Genomic DNA, 15,759 nt, shown 5'->3' with positions numbered 1-15,759 from the left:
TAATAGCTTCAGATATAGATGTTCTCTCTATAAAAAGCAGATACTGATCCACTGCAGCCATTGCGTCATATCAATGACTCATGGCAGATTCTGAGAGGGTTGGTTAAAAATATACCCCCAGAAGAACATTATGAACCTCACCTGAAGCTCTTGACCTCCAGTATGTGACTTGACAGTATTTAATTATGACATTTCTCAGGTCCTCTTATTTTACTCACAACATTTTTTTTGGTTCTGTTTATATCTCATGATATGATTGCATTTATCATTTGTTTGTCAGCTTTTTGAATACTTTGACTGGCAAAATTGACAGGCTCTTTCCTTCTTCCAGTGGAGCTAACTAGCTGTTATCTGCTTTCAACAAGATTACCACTCGACAGATCTACCAATTCAAACTCATAAGTACAACTAGTTTCATAAGGACTTCATTTAACATTACAGCACAGAATATTCTAATAATTACCTATCTATGGTATATGGTATCTAATGACCATCTTTATAAAACAATATAAAAGTAGTTTCGAATGTTTTAGATGTAAATATCTAATTTAGCCTTTCTAATTATACTTGCTCACCACGGCTGCATTTATTTGATCAAATATACAGTACTATTGTGAATACTATTACAATCTAACAAGAAACATTTCTTATAATCAATGTTGAAAACAGTTATGTTGCTTATTATTTTTGAGGAAACCATGATACATATTTTCTGAAGTGCAGGCCACTCCCTGAACCTTTTTTTTTTCAGAGCTGTCACAGAGACAGGTGTGATTTCATAAGACACTAATTTCGGTGACTGTAGGGACATTTTATTTGTAGTAAATTGCTTACAGCACCATAACATACCTGTGCCATATTCCACTGTCCTTGCTGACCTGGCTGCATGGCATACATGTTTTGAGGGGCCACCATGCCCTGAGGTCCCATCATGCCTGGAGCCAAGCCCATCACCCCAGGCTGTGCGTTGCCCATGAAACCATTAGGCATTGTCATGCCAACCATCATGCCTGTATTCTGGCCCATCATCGCGCCACCCTGGCCCATGACGGCCCCCATCATGGTAGTGGGCGGCATGGCTCCTCCCATCCCGGGGAAAGCCTGGAAGTTACCCTGTGGCTGCGCAGGGAACTGCATCTGAGACGGGCCCATGAACATCGCAGTCGCTGTGGGAGCAGAATTGCACAAAGGTTCACAAATAAGATTTACACACAACGCCATGTTCAATATGTTCAAAGAGACAAAAACAGAAGCAGACCAGAGGACACGGACACACAAAGCATCACAGGCAGAGGAGAGCAATCAATATCTGGGATAATGTGTGCAGTTTCTTGCCCTAAGCACAGAGGAAATGGATCTTTGAGATAGGAGAGGTGTGCAGGATGAAAGGGGACATATAAAGCGTCCTGATGGTGGAGTCTTCATTTTGAGCATCTGAGGTTTTGGGAAATGTCCTCTTTGAAGAGCGGGGCAGGAGAAGCAGGCAGCTTTAAACCTCGTTCAGCAGTATCAGAGTGCTGAGACACGCAGTGCTTGAATTATTGATACTCCCATTAAAGCAGGGCTTCTCAAGAACCTCGCTTGCTTTCTCTTTCTCTCAAACACACACACTCCCACTGCACCATTAGAAATGGACTCTGGACGCAAAGCGCCATTTATAGATCAGCATTTTCTCGCTCAGATCGCTCATTCTCTGAGGAATAAGAAAGTGGGACTCTGGGGGGATGGATGTACCTTGTGCAGGCTGTTGTGGGACGGTGCTGGAGCCATACAGGGAGAGAATGGAGTCCTTGGAGAGAGGTTTCTTGGCCGATTCCTCTGCTTTGCTGCTCCCGCTGGTTTCGCTGAACAGGTCCAGATCTCCCTGTGCTGGAGCAGAACTTCCGGTGGCCGTAGCACATGCCACAGCCCCTCCGGCAGAGCTGGCTTGAATGCTCCCAGCTGCCTTACTGGAACTGACCTGCAGAGCACAGGAGACGGTTGACTTAAAGCCACATAGATTCTCAACACCTGCTAATGCACTCTCAAAAAATAAATTCCTGATAAATCAACAAACTCATTAGCAATCACACACACACGCATGGATATATATGTGGGCCTTAAAATCATGAGCCAAATTAGGTATCTCTACAGACTTTCCAGTCTAAATGGTGGAAAACCTGTGCCAAATCAACCGGATACAGCTCCAAACACCCACAGAAGAAATACCACTAAGAGGAAAAGTACCAAAAAATTTTCATATTCATGCTCATGTTAAGCATGGGCCATTTAAGGTCTGCTTATTAAGTAGCTTAGGCTGGAATCAAAACTGGATTATGTTGCTGCCACAGTACCAGAAAAGGTGCAGTCACATTAGCAAATTTGTAGTCAAAAAGGTTCATTCTAAATGGTGTAGCAATGTATAAAACACAGCTCACACAGAAGTCACTTTCAAACCAAGCAGCTTTCTGTAGAAATCTTTCGCTCTAACGTGAAATTCTCAATCATGCGGATTCCTACTGAAATGCCAGCATTTTGCTGAACAATGGTTCTTAAGGAACCAAAAGAGAGAGTCAAAAGATGGCAAATAATCAAATCAAAGTTGGTTAAAAATATCCATCCTGTATAAACTCAGAGGAGAGAAGACACAAATACACACACACAAAGATGAAAGAAAGGCTTCATCATCTTCAAGCAGAGAAATGACATTAATTAGACTGCAGCTGTGATGAATGAATAGCTCAGGAAGAGGAGACACAATTCACCGTTTACGCAAAGTTACAGCGCACACAAATAGCAAAAGATGGAGGAGACAATCAGTAAGAGGCAGTTTGTGTTCAGTCAAAGCACCTGCATCCTTTTACTCAATTACAGTCGTGCGACGCTAGACTAGCAGCCACAAAGCTGCAGATGGTACGGCTGATGCCATGGTTACCCTCCAAAAAGCAAGTCTGTCAATATGAAACTGAGGGAAAATTCTAGGCCCAAATCATAGTTCATATGTTCAGGAAAGTCAGCATGCTGACAAGTAACTGACTGACTCTGGTGGCACATGGCTGCAGAATCTCAACAGTGGCCCAAGGTCATGTTCAGTGATGTGCGAGACCTGGGCGAGCCTTGCTGAGATTTGGCACAGGCTCCATTCCATTCCTGATTAAGAACCAGGAGGGCATCACACTATTTAAGCAGGACTGAGGTGCGCTATGCTAGCAACACACCATGCTACTGTATATATTAGCCATGCCAGATGGACTTCATGAATCCTAGTGTCTTTGTCTTCTGGCTGCAAGGGTATTTATATGCTTGTGATAAATTTAACATTACAATTTTTTTTAATACAAATATACACACTTTTGTTGCAAATGCCCTACCTTTTAAAAGTTTGGGTACATAATTTTTTTAATTTTTGAAAGAAATGAATACTTTTACTCAGAAAGAATGCATTAAACTGATAGTAAAGACATTTATAATGTTACAAAACATTTCAATTTCAAATAAATGCCATTCTTTTGATCATAAAAAAACACCTTTCAACAAAAATATTAAGCAGCACAACTGTTTTCAACACATATAATAATAAGAAAAGTTTCTTGAGCACCAAATCTTCATATTAGAATGATTTCTTAAGGATCATGTGACACTGAAGACTGGGGTAATGATGCTGAAAATTCAGCTTTGCCACCAAAAGAATAAATTACATTTTAAAATCTATTAAAATAGAATATATATATTTCATAATGTTACTGTTTTTAATGTATTTTGATCAAATAAATGCAGCCTTGGTGAGCACAAGAGACTCTCTATTAAAACAAATAAGTTAACAAAGGAAAGAAACCGATCTGCCAAACGATTTCACTAAAGCTAATTATAACATTTCACCCTCCATAGAGAGTGAAAGAGAAAAGCAGAGAGAGGGAGTGAAAAAACAGAGGGGAGAATGTGCCACATCATTTGAATTCAAATCGAGCGAAAACAAATAGATGTGTATCAATCGATTTTCCCCACAAAAATCACCCCACTCTAGTATCATTAAGTGGCAAACATGCTTACTCAGATGGCAGATATCGAACAGGCCATTCTTTGAAGTTCACTGCTGAAGTACGTGCCTGACATGAGCTCATAAATAAAACTAAACGATAAGAGCGCTATTCAGAGACAGTCTCTGCTCTCCTGCTGTCTATCCATCAGTGTCCCGGAGCATCGGGCATGGATATGATCCACAGTAATCAGAGACAAAAAGGCAGGGTTGGGAGGATGGGGTGGAGGTTGGCAGGGACACATGCGGACGCTCTCTTCCCATTTAGATGGGCCGACGATACACAACTCTGCGCTTAGGTATGTGGGAGGAACACCTCCAGCTGCTGCTGCGCCAGTCGCCACATCTGATAAGAACCGAGCAGAGCTGAACACGGGTGAACAGCACTGCGGCACGATAAGCCAAACACCGCCTCGCAGATCTGATACGTAAACCCCTCGGCTGATTAACCTGTTAAGGCTGATGCTAACAAATGCTTGCTGCATTCTATAATGGGTTCATGATTTGATATGCATGAGAGAAGAGACGAGGAACAAAGAAATCACACAAACTCTTGACAGCTAGTCTCAAGACCTCAGCAACAAGCAAGAACATACATACTTGGCAGGAGTGAGCTTTTTTTTAGGCCAATTTATGAAAAAGAGATGACATAAGCCCTTTTCTCTATTTGTAATACGAGTGACATTTGAAGTGATCCATCGGGGGGTCCGCAGAGGGACACGGGAAATGCTATTAGAATTAAAAATAGATGAGGAGGGGGAGGACAGGAGACCAACACTCCAGAATTCAGAGAGAGAAGCAGATATATTCTCTATGCTGTATGGATGAGCGGGAGAGACAAAACATTTTTTTGTTCTCACATGCACACGTCTTTAGTTTATGGTGATGGGATGCTCACATGAATGTGCATCTCAAAAGTATGCTTCAAAGATTGCAATGCTTCCGCTTCTATATATATATTCACACAACACATATTAACACAAGGGCTGTCTCACTATAATATTGTATTGACAGAATTAGCAACAGAATAATAGAACAAATGATAGATGTACAGAACAAAAGAATGATAGATAGAACTATATATTGCTACTGTATATATAGCTAGAACAATATATAGATAGAAGGATCAACAGAACGATAGATAGAACAAACGACAGAACGTTAGATAGGTAGAGCAAACGACAGAATAATAGATATAACAACAGATAGGTTGAACGAACGACAGAACGTTAAATATGTAGAACGAATGACAAAACATTAGAACTAACGGCAGCACGTTAGATAGGTAGAGCAATCAACAGAACGATAGATAGAAAGAACAACAGAACGATAGATAGATAGATAGAACAACACAACGATAGATAGGTAGAAAGAATGAGAGAACGTTAGATAGGTAGAGCAAACGACAGAATGATAGATACTGTAGATAGAATAGACCGATAGGTAGAATGAACGACAGAACATTAGATGGGTAGAACGATCGACAGAACGTTAGAACAAACGTGTTATATAGGTAGAGCAAATGACAAAACGATAGATAGATAGAACAACAGAATAGATAGGTAGAACGAACGACAGAACGTTGGATAGGTAGAGAAAACGACAGAACATTAGATAGGTAGAGCAAACAACAGAATGATAGATAGAACAACAGAACGATAGATAAGTAGAATAAACGACAGAACATTAGGTAGAGCAAACGACAGAATGTTAGAATGAACGACAGAACGTGAGAAGGATCGAAAGAATGTTAGAACGAACAACAGAGCGTTAGATAGGTAGAAGAACAAACGAAAAAACGCTACATGGGTAGAACGGAGGACAAAACGTTAGATGGGTTGAGCGAACAACAAAACGTTAGATATGTAGAACAAACGACAGAACATTAAGATAAATAGAACGAAAGACAGAACATTAGATAAAACAAACGATAGAACGTCAGAACGATAGAATGGAAGATAGCAAGATAGATAGAATGATAGATAGAATGATAGATAAGATGACAGAATGATAGATAGAACAGACAAAACTATTGAACAAATAGATCAAGATCAAAATATCTTTCTTTTTTTTTTAATGGTCATGAAGCCCGTTTTTCATCAATCTACTCTCCAAATCTTGTGTTTGCCGCCCTTTTGGTAGCGGTCCAATTACATCACTGTATTGCATTGCAATGTATTGAATAGTGACGTATTGTGTATTAAACGAAAACAACTAAGACAACTTCTCATCCATCAACAATCAGCGTGGCACCAAAAGCATGAATATTTGATCTCTCACTCCCCCACATTAGCACAGAAACACACACGCACCGTACAAACACACAGTGCAGCCTGTATTTCACTGTGACATTCACAGAGCACCATGCATATTCCAGCTCTATCCACCCCCAAACACAATTCACTCATACCCCACAGAGAGAGAGAGAGAGAGAGAGAGAGAGAGAGAGAGAGAGAGAGAGAGAGAGAGAGAGAGAGAGAGAGAGAGAGAGAGAGAGAGAGAGAGAGAGAGAGAGAGATTTTATGTGCAACAGAGTAGGCTTTGTCTGATTAGCAGCCCCACACAGATAATTAGCACTCTGGTGGTGCTGTGGGCTGGGCTAATCCACTTTTCCCCACAGCACCCTTCTGCCTGGGAAACCAGAAAAACCTGAGCACAAAAAAAGAAAAGAAGAAACAAAAGAACAGAAGTGCCCCAAAATCACAAATGTGTTAGGTTGGATTTAGTGAAGACGGCTGTTCGCAGCAGTGGGTGCAGACTGGGTGTGTGCCAGATCAGAGTCTGGCAGTGCCACCCTGCCAAGGTCCCACTGCAGCTCAGAGTCTGAGGATCAGTCAGCAGGAAAGAGCGGATGAGACAAGAGGCCATCTGGGGAACACAAAGACACACAATCAACAACATAAATGGGGAAAAAAATCAACGAAGAGTTAGGGCACGTTCACACCAAATATGACGTTACCAAACATGAACAGAAAAACTGTTTGCACCAAAAAATCCGAAACACTACTCATGCCAATTGCCAACTCATTTGTTGCCAGATTTTCACAATTCTCTGTTGCGATTTCAGAACTTGAAATTAAAAGTAAGCATTTAGATGAATTCGTCAAGGACAAGGATATTCCTTTAGAAAGGTTTGAGAGCATTTATGAAGTTCTCTGCCAATTTCATTACAAACAACAATCCCATCAGCCATTGAGATTTTCCGGTTGTATTGCGTTCATGACCTCCACTGGTCCAACAGATATTGTGAAGAACAGTGTCCCTGCGGTGCTGCTCTGGGATCAGTTAACTGTGTTAGCAGTGGTTACAGATAGAAGATGGAGACATCTGAGCCTGCATTAGCACTCTGACCTATATGTTTTTTCCAGTCAGCCTTCTAGTAATATATCCACTGCCTCACTTTGTCGTGATCGATACTCAGCTGGTCTAGACTTCAGTCATAGTGCCATTAAGTACATGTAATATTCCCACATAAAAGCAGCATGATTTGACCTTCTGCTTCATACATTAACAAAAATACCATAATTATTAAAGACCACTATAGCACTAATTTAACATTTCAATAGGTAAAGGCTTCCTGTGATTCTATAGAAAATGAACATTATTTTATGGCGAGTACCTGCTAAAAATGGCTGTATATAAATATATATGGACCACAAAGAGTTAGGGTTGGGTTAGGGTTATTTAATATTTCAGCTATATTTTCCACTGACAAATATGGCTGAGAATAATGCCTGATGCCACTCTACCATAACATTTAACACCCTGCTTAGACACCCAAGGACGTTCTGACTCAAGAATGCCTTTAAGAAAATGAGCTGCCCTGGAAAAGCAAGAACATGCATACATGCACACACTGTATATGTGAAAAAAGCAAGACCAATTAAAGGCTAGCTTACCACATCTGGTGAAGAGAAAAATTAATACACTTGACGCTTTACTGTTCCTGAATCCTAAAATATGCATAAGTGTTCTTTAAATATCCTAACAATTTGCATGTGGTCACAAGCGACAGCCTCACCTTTTCCTGAGATGTGTGATCAGATTGGCTATGTTTTCAAGCTCTCTGGCTTTAAGGTAGAACTGGTAACATGCGTACATTTCCATTGTGCAGGACTGGAGCATGAAATAAGTTAATCCTCCATTGCTGCGGTTCCTCGGGCAGTCCTAGCAAGGTTCTTTGTGAGAACCAACCATTCATGCACACGTCTGTAATGTTTTCTATGACCTTGGGATAGTGACATATGATGGTTTCTAAAGGTTTCATGAGTAGGACAGACAAGGGACCAAGAGATGCTGGTTAGCATGGCCCCATTAGTACCTGCTAGTAGATGACCTAACTAAACCATCTGGCAAAAAGCATTTTTCCCATGATAATGTACAGCTTTCTTCTAGATCTCCTTTTACCCTTTGACTTGCAGAAGTGGGTGTGTTGTTCTAATCAGATGCAGTGGACAAAGGCATATAGAAGTACGTTGAATCAATTAACAACAGGGATAAACACAAGACCAAAGTGGGACCATGTACATCGCAGATTCTGCCACCGGTGGCAGTAATAGCTCTCACCCAAGATGATACGTCTGCCAGTGAGTTACTTCACAGACAGCAGACTTTAAAATACAAGAACAGATATTTTAAAGCATACTGCAAAAAAAAAAAAAAAAAAAAAAAATTCAATTATAATAAATATAACTAAATAATATAAATATATATACACACAGTATATGTTTATATATATGTATATATATATATATATATATATATATATATATATATATATATATATATATATATATATATATATATATATATATATATATATATATATATATATACACACACACACACACACACACACATATATATATATATATACAGGTGCTGGTCATAAAATTAGAATATCATCAAAAAGTTGATTTCAAGAATTCAACTTAACAGGTGAAACTAATATATTATATAGACTCATTGCATGCAAAGTGAGATATTTCAAGCCTTTATTTGTTATAATTTTGATGATTATGGCTTACAGCTTATGAAACCCACGAAATCAAAATCCCAGAAAATTAGAATATTACATGAAATCACACAGTAATTACACAGTGATACCATGGTCATTGAACCAGGTTTTGGTTCTTTTGGCAGTGTGGGCAGGTGCAAATCCTGCTGGAAAATGAAGTCAGCATCTCCATAAAGCTTGTCTGCTGAAGGAAGCATGAAGTGCTCTGAAAATGTCCTGGTAGACGGCTGCGTTGAGTGGACAGCACAGTGGACCAACACCAGCCGATGACATGGCTCCCCAAACCAACACAGACTGTGGAAACTTCACACTGGACTTCAAACATCTTGGATTGTGTGCCTCTCCATTCTTCCTCCAGACTCTGGGACCTTGGTTTCCAAATGAGATGCAAAATTTGCTCTCATCAGAAAAGAGGACTTTGGTCCACTGTGCTTTATTAAATCCAGAGTCAACGCAGCCGTCTACCAGGACATTTCCAGAGCACTTCATGCTTCCTTCATTTTCCAGCAGGATTTGCACCTGCCCACACTGCCAAAAGAACCAAAACCTGGTTCAATGACCATGGTATCACTGTGTAATTACTGTGTGATTTCATGTAATATTCTAATTTTCTGAGATTTTGATTTTGTGGGTTTCATAAGCTGTAAGCCATAATCATCAAAATTATAACAAATAAAGGCTTGAAATATCTCACTTGCATGTAATGAGTCTATATAATATATTAGTTTCACCTGTTAAGTTGAATTCTTGAAATAAATCAACTTTTTGATGATATTCTAATTTTATGACCAGCACCTGTATATATATATATATATATATATATATATATATATATATATATATATATATATATATATATATATATATATATACATACACACACACACACACATATATATACATATGTGTGTATGTGCATGTGTATGTATATACTGTGTGTGTGTGTGTGTGTATATTAAAAATGTGCAGCACACCAGTGGCCGGAAAGCCATATTTAAAACCTGGACAAAGCAGCCACCCTGCAGCACACCGGCCACCTCAAGAGCCTTTTCTCTTTGTAGAGGCGTACAAACTGAACTAGCTCAGCTTTCATTAGGCATAAGTCCTACTGAGAGACCATCTGTGCTTAAAGTATGCACACGAAACACTGAGACTGCCAACACTGGAGCTCACTAGTGTGAGCAGATACAGCTTACATACATTCATGTGCTCCGAGGGACTCAATGTGGTTTTCCACTGTGCTGTATGCACGCAGCGCTGAATGCATGGCAGGCCCATATGTTGAACGTGAGGGCCCACGGAGCTCAAAAGAACATGAGCGGATCAAAATCTGCACTCTTAAAGGGACGACAGTGGGTTTTTCTGATGAGTTGTGCCTCTTAAAAACAGCTGAATGATTCATTTGTGAGTCAGCACACAATACATCCTGTGCAGCAGATTCTGGGGTGAGAAAACAGTGCAAGAAAACAGCTAACTGACGGTACTAAGCAAAATAACTAAAGTAAAGCAAACCTTTCTGCAATAACATGACCTAGTCTAGTACACACTGCATCAATGAAAGAGCAGGAAGAGGTTTAGAGAATTCAAATAACCCTGTAATGCATAAAAATCCTAATTTTAAGAGCATAATAAGCAGCTAAATACTAAGAGGGTCATTTGCAAGATATGGAAGTGTGATTTTTGGGTCAAATCATGTCACGGTAGAGACATATGGTACCATATTTAACAGCATATACAGTACACTGTAAAAATGCTAAAATCAATTTTTATAATAATTTATAATTATTGCAGTAGGTTTTACAAGAAAACACTATTACAGTCTTTCTACTTCCAAAATTCATGGTTAATTAAATGTGTTACTTGCCATTTCTTTGTAGATATTAATGAATTTTACTAACAAATTTTGAGTGAAAACTGTCTCAAAGTAAATCCTACAACTTTTTCAGTGTAGAGTTTTTTCTTTATGAGTAAGTTAAAACTGGATATTAAATTGTTCATGGTCATTTGCACCATTTTTAGATGGCCATTTCCATCATCTAACACTCACTTAAAGTTAATCTTAAGCAAATCTCAAAAAGAATATACATTTTTCATACTGTACATTATAATGTAGTGAAGCCTTAATAAAAATATATATATATATAAATAAAAAATAGCATGTAATCTTAAAACTGGCTATTTTAATATCAGTAATATAAAATACCATAATTACCGGTATTTGCTAGAAGTTTTATATCTCTAGCTCATGGTACACAAATGACATAACCCCACATCAAAAGTCACATGTAAACACCTCAGTTTGACAAACTCCAAACAACAGTGACAAACATCTTGTTTAATATGCAAACAGCGAATGATCACGATGCAAACGAGCAGGGATGTTTTGACTCCACAACACTAGCAAAATGTTGATGTTGATATCCTCACAGCCCTTATGTGCGCAGACAGCTTGATTAGGGAGCTGCAGAGAAACAGGCTGGTCAGGATGTCAATAACAGGGAGGGATTTCTTGCTAACGGAGCATCATGGGATACCAAAACTGGCTAGCAGTTGTGCAATGCAATCACACAGAAGCTGCAGGGAGGGGGGTCCTGCGGAGGAGACTGCGTGTGTATGTCTCAGGGGGTGATATAAAAGCTGGCAGTAGATGAGATGTGAAAAGAGGAAGTTTGAGGACAGATTAACATGCACCGGCTGGAGTCACACTGAAGGAATGGAGAATACAGAAGCCTGGCGGTTTCTCATCAAAGGCTCCAACAGTCTCTCAAGCTCTCATCTTCCTCTCCCCTCAGGCTTAAGAAGAACTGGGAGTGCCTTGATTCAGGCCCTAATGCCAGTCAATCAGAAATCTCCTGCCTGTCGGCTGCTTGTTTCCACATGCTGTCACTTGGTATCGGGGCAGGGAAAAAGAAAAGTCAACATACATTCCCTCATCGTCTCACAATCATTCCCCACTCTCTCCACTTTTGTTCTTCTTTTCCAAACAGTGATGTCTGCAGTGTACCAATTGCATGCTTATTGGTCTCATTATTGTTGTGTTATTCTGGGTGTTAAACTGATTTCCATTTTGTGCACACTCCACAAAAGGAACATAATACCCTGTCCGTGTTGATGTGTGATGCACAAAACCAGATTGCTCAAAATAATAAACATTGTAGGAAGAGCCAATAGGGTTGCAGTATTGATGAATGCCTGTTTATTTCTGATGTGCTACAGAGTTACTCATGTAACTACTTTGTATATTTTTATTATTTACAAACATCATAAGCATCATGTCATTATGTTCCTTGGTTTATGTAGATTTGGACGACATCTCATTTGTCATTTTCCAACAATGTGACTGTCCGCCATATTTTTAGCAAAAGAGTTTTTTGCTGCTACTCCTTCAGATTTTCCTCAATTTTGTCCAAAACGTGATCAGATGATCTCCGGACGAAGCCGAACAGAAATGACTGAGCGGATTTTTGATATTCACAACCGTTCCCGAGATATTCGTCTCCAAAGTTGACCTTGCCTGTAGTTGTTGCCTTATGCTAGTTAGCTTCGCATGCTAATTGGTTAGCATGCTAACCAGATGCCATTCTTTCTATTGTGGCTCTTCAGCTATCAGGCTAACCATAAGCTACATTAGCATTAAGACTAACCACGTGCCACGAATTCCGAACCATTCCGGTCGTGGTTTCAAATCCTGTGTGGCACATGGCCAGACCGCAAGAGGTACTGTGGCCAGAAGTGGTGCAAAAGTTGTTTCAGTTCCAGAGATGGTGTCTATCTGAGAAAGGAACTCAAATATAACATGCAGCAAATTTATATAAAAATTATTAATTTTGACTTCATTCTAGGGATGCACCGAAGTGAAAATTCTGGGCCGAAACCGAAAATTCTTAATGCATGGAAATTATTATTCTTTTTTTAAAATTATTAATTACTCGTTTTAAATTATTTTTGTATAATTGTATTATTATTAAACTTTTTAATTAAATTCAATAATTTTATGAATCTGAATTAAAAACAATTAAGCCAATACAATAAAATAACCACACTTTTAACTCAAGTAACACAAAAATTGGACAGAAAATAGGCCTTTATTAAAATAATATTAAATATCAATATTAATATCAATATATTATTCTTCATTCAGTTCTATGTAGCAGAATCAGATTTCTTTTTACCTATTATCAAAATAAAGAAGTCCTACAAAGCTATTATTATCACAGCATGTGAGCAGATAGTAGGGAGAGGACCAGCGAACAAGAGGATAGTGTAATTTTACCAGCGTTGCCCAGCATGGCTATACACACCATGTTACAGCACATTAGGGCTATTGCAAACAAAAACAAGTCCAGAGAAATTTCACGTTGGCAGGTTTTCAGGTCAGGGGACAGTTCATTCTGAACTAGCTGTTTTTTCATGTATGTTCAATTTCTGATGTTTTTGCTCTTCCTGCTTTTCACTGCTGTTGCTGCTGCTTCAGGGGCTTGGCCCCGTATCGCTGCTTGCAGCTATATTTATTATTATTATTTTACATCTATGCACCCTTGTAATCTTTAATGCCGACTTTAACAATAACAACACTGATATGGAGACGAGGTCAGGCTTCTCTTTGCACTTCCTGCAGGCGTTCTGTCTTCCAAAAATGACTGTTTGGGGGAAAACAAATCCTCATTCATACACAAGCAATCCAATTTCTATAAGTGACATCTTCAGATATGCGAAATGCCTCCAAATCCTTTAAAGAGCTAGTGTGCGGCTCTTTCAGACACATCTTCCACACAAAGACTCTAAAAGACACAAGAAACAGGAATCAAGGCATAATGCTGCCATCCTCCCTCATCACACACCCACCGCCGCTCAATTCATCTGGAGAATAAGAGCAGAGATTGACAGCATGCTGTTGAGACCGAAGGCTTTGTGAAAGCCTGAGCATTCGCTTACTATTTTCAAGTGATCTATCTTTAGCTCCTTTTTATCCTTTATTAGCATTCCATGAGAATGCAGAATGCATGTATAAATGTACATTGTGTAGGAAGGGCTGATTGCCACTTGGCCAAAGAAGAGCAGGAGGGCATCAATTATTTGAGGAGTCCCAAGTCAGCCCAGCGGCTCTACACACAGAGGGGAAATAGCTTTTTGTCAAGCCACCTTTCTGACTTCAGCACAGCTTCAGGCTTCCGAGATCAAAAACAAGAGAATCGCCCTCAAGCCATTCTGAAAATGACGGCCGAAACAAGCGTGAAAGGAGGAACTAGGGAATAAGACCTTAGTCAGGGTAGACACCATATTGAATTTAACTGATGAAAACGAGGCTAGCATATGCTCTATCAAGCTCATAGATCACATGTATTTTTCAGCTGAACAATCGGTATGTTGTTAAACAACAGTACAATCCTTTGAATACTTTTATCACTAAAAGCCTCGCTTTTTATTCCTGTCCAAAATTAAATATGGCACAACCCTGATTAAGGGAGAAGACAATTAAGGGAAGACAATGTGGGGTTAGTGAGAGTGGATCTCAGGGGTGAAGACAAGCTTCCACAAAGACAAGTGAGTTTTTTACGACCGTGTTGTGAAATATACGCCCCACCACAGCTGTTGGGGGAGCTCATGGGGAAAACATGCGACAACAAAAGGGACTAGAGTTCGCTAGAGTTGCCGAGTTCTCCTTTAAAAAAGCATGGCCCATACTGGACAAATGGCCAGCTGTAAAATTCAACATTATTTTTTCTAGTTTTCATTGCAACAAGTTAATTCAGGCACATTAAAATGGATATTCATTCTGAGGTCTGCTAAAGACTACATTAAAGTGTTATTCAATTATTAGTGTGAGCCTTAGATGATGCCAAAGGGTCATTCAAATGTAAAAATAAGGGAAGTGGGCATTTACAGTTAAATACACAATATCAGTCAAAAACAAAAATCTTGAACCAATAAGGAACAGACACATTGTCCATCTCTGACATGCATTTACCAACTTCCCTCTCTCTCTCTCTCTCTACTCTCTACATGATTTTCTTTTTTCCCCCCCACTCTCTTCTCTTGACATTATTAAACATCTCTCCTCTTCACTCTTCTCAGTGAAGGGCTGTAATAAATGCAAATATCCCTCATTATTCAAGCTGTATCCTTTGGCCAGGAAGACCTTGCAAATCAATTCTGTCAGCACAACTAGACAGGCAAAATGTAATCATGTTGTTTGCGGAGAAAATTAAAACAATTGGGTTTGACCTTTTCTTTGTCTCTCTTAGTCAGTTGATTTTAGACTGAATGAAGGCAGGCAGAAACAGATGCATGTTTGTGACCCCGGAAAAATGCTTCTTTTTTTATATTTGTACCTCCTTTCCCTTACATGAGGCGTGCTGGTCAATTTAGCCACCTTATGCCATGACAAATTACCAAATACGCCGGAAGAGTTGACATAACACTGACGATTAGTTTTTGTGTTTAATATCATGATTTAAGGTTAAAATTTACATGAATATATAACACAAATGAATAATTTAGGTGCTGGTCACAATTTATTTTAAAAACATTTTAAAGAAACATTTGCAGTTAATTTGCGGCTGTTTAAATAGTTCCACATTGGGACAAAATAATTTGTCACAATGTAGAACTATAAAATGATGTACAATATCGTTCAAAAGTTTGAGGTTGGTAAACTTTTTTTCTGTTTTTTAAAAAAAATACGTCTCTTATATTCACCATGGCTACAATCATTTGATAAAAAATA

The 15,759-nt window shown here is 39.1% G+C and overlaps 1 protein-coding gene across 2 annotated transcripts in view; it reads right to left on the bottom strand.

The window, feature by feature from the left end:
• Positions 1–15,759, bottom strand: part of smap1 (small ArfGAP 1) — a 116,922-nt gene that overhangs the window by 4,571 nt on the left and 96,592 nt on the right. For both annotated transcript variants that reach the window (XM_079855775.1, XM_079855774.1), the window contains 2 exons: positions 1,735–1,960; positions 850–1,166 (listed from right to left, as the gene is read on the bottom strand). In XM_079855775.1, the coding sequence (XP_079711901.1) occupies positions 850–1,166; positions 1,735–1,960 (543 nt within the window). The remainder of the gene's footprint in view (positions 1–849; positions 1,167–1,734; positions 1,961–15,759) is intronic.

Source organism: Squalius cephalus, assembly GCF_949319135.1.
Source record: "Squalius cephalus genome assembly, chromosome: 21".
NCBI lineage: Eukaryota > Metazoa > Chordata > Actinopteri > Cypriniformes > Leuciscidae > Squalius > Squalius cephalus.
This window is presented reverse-complemented; position numbering and strand designations above follow the sequence as displayed.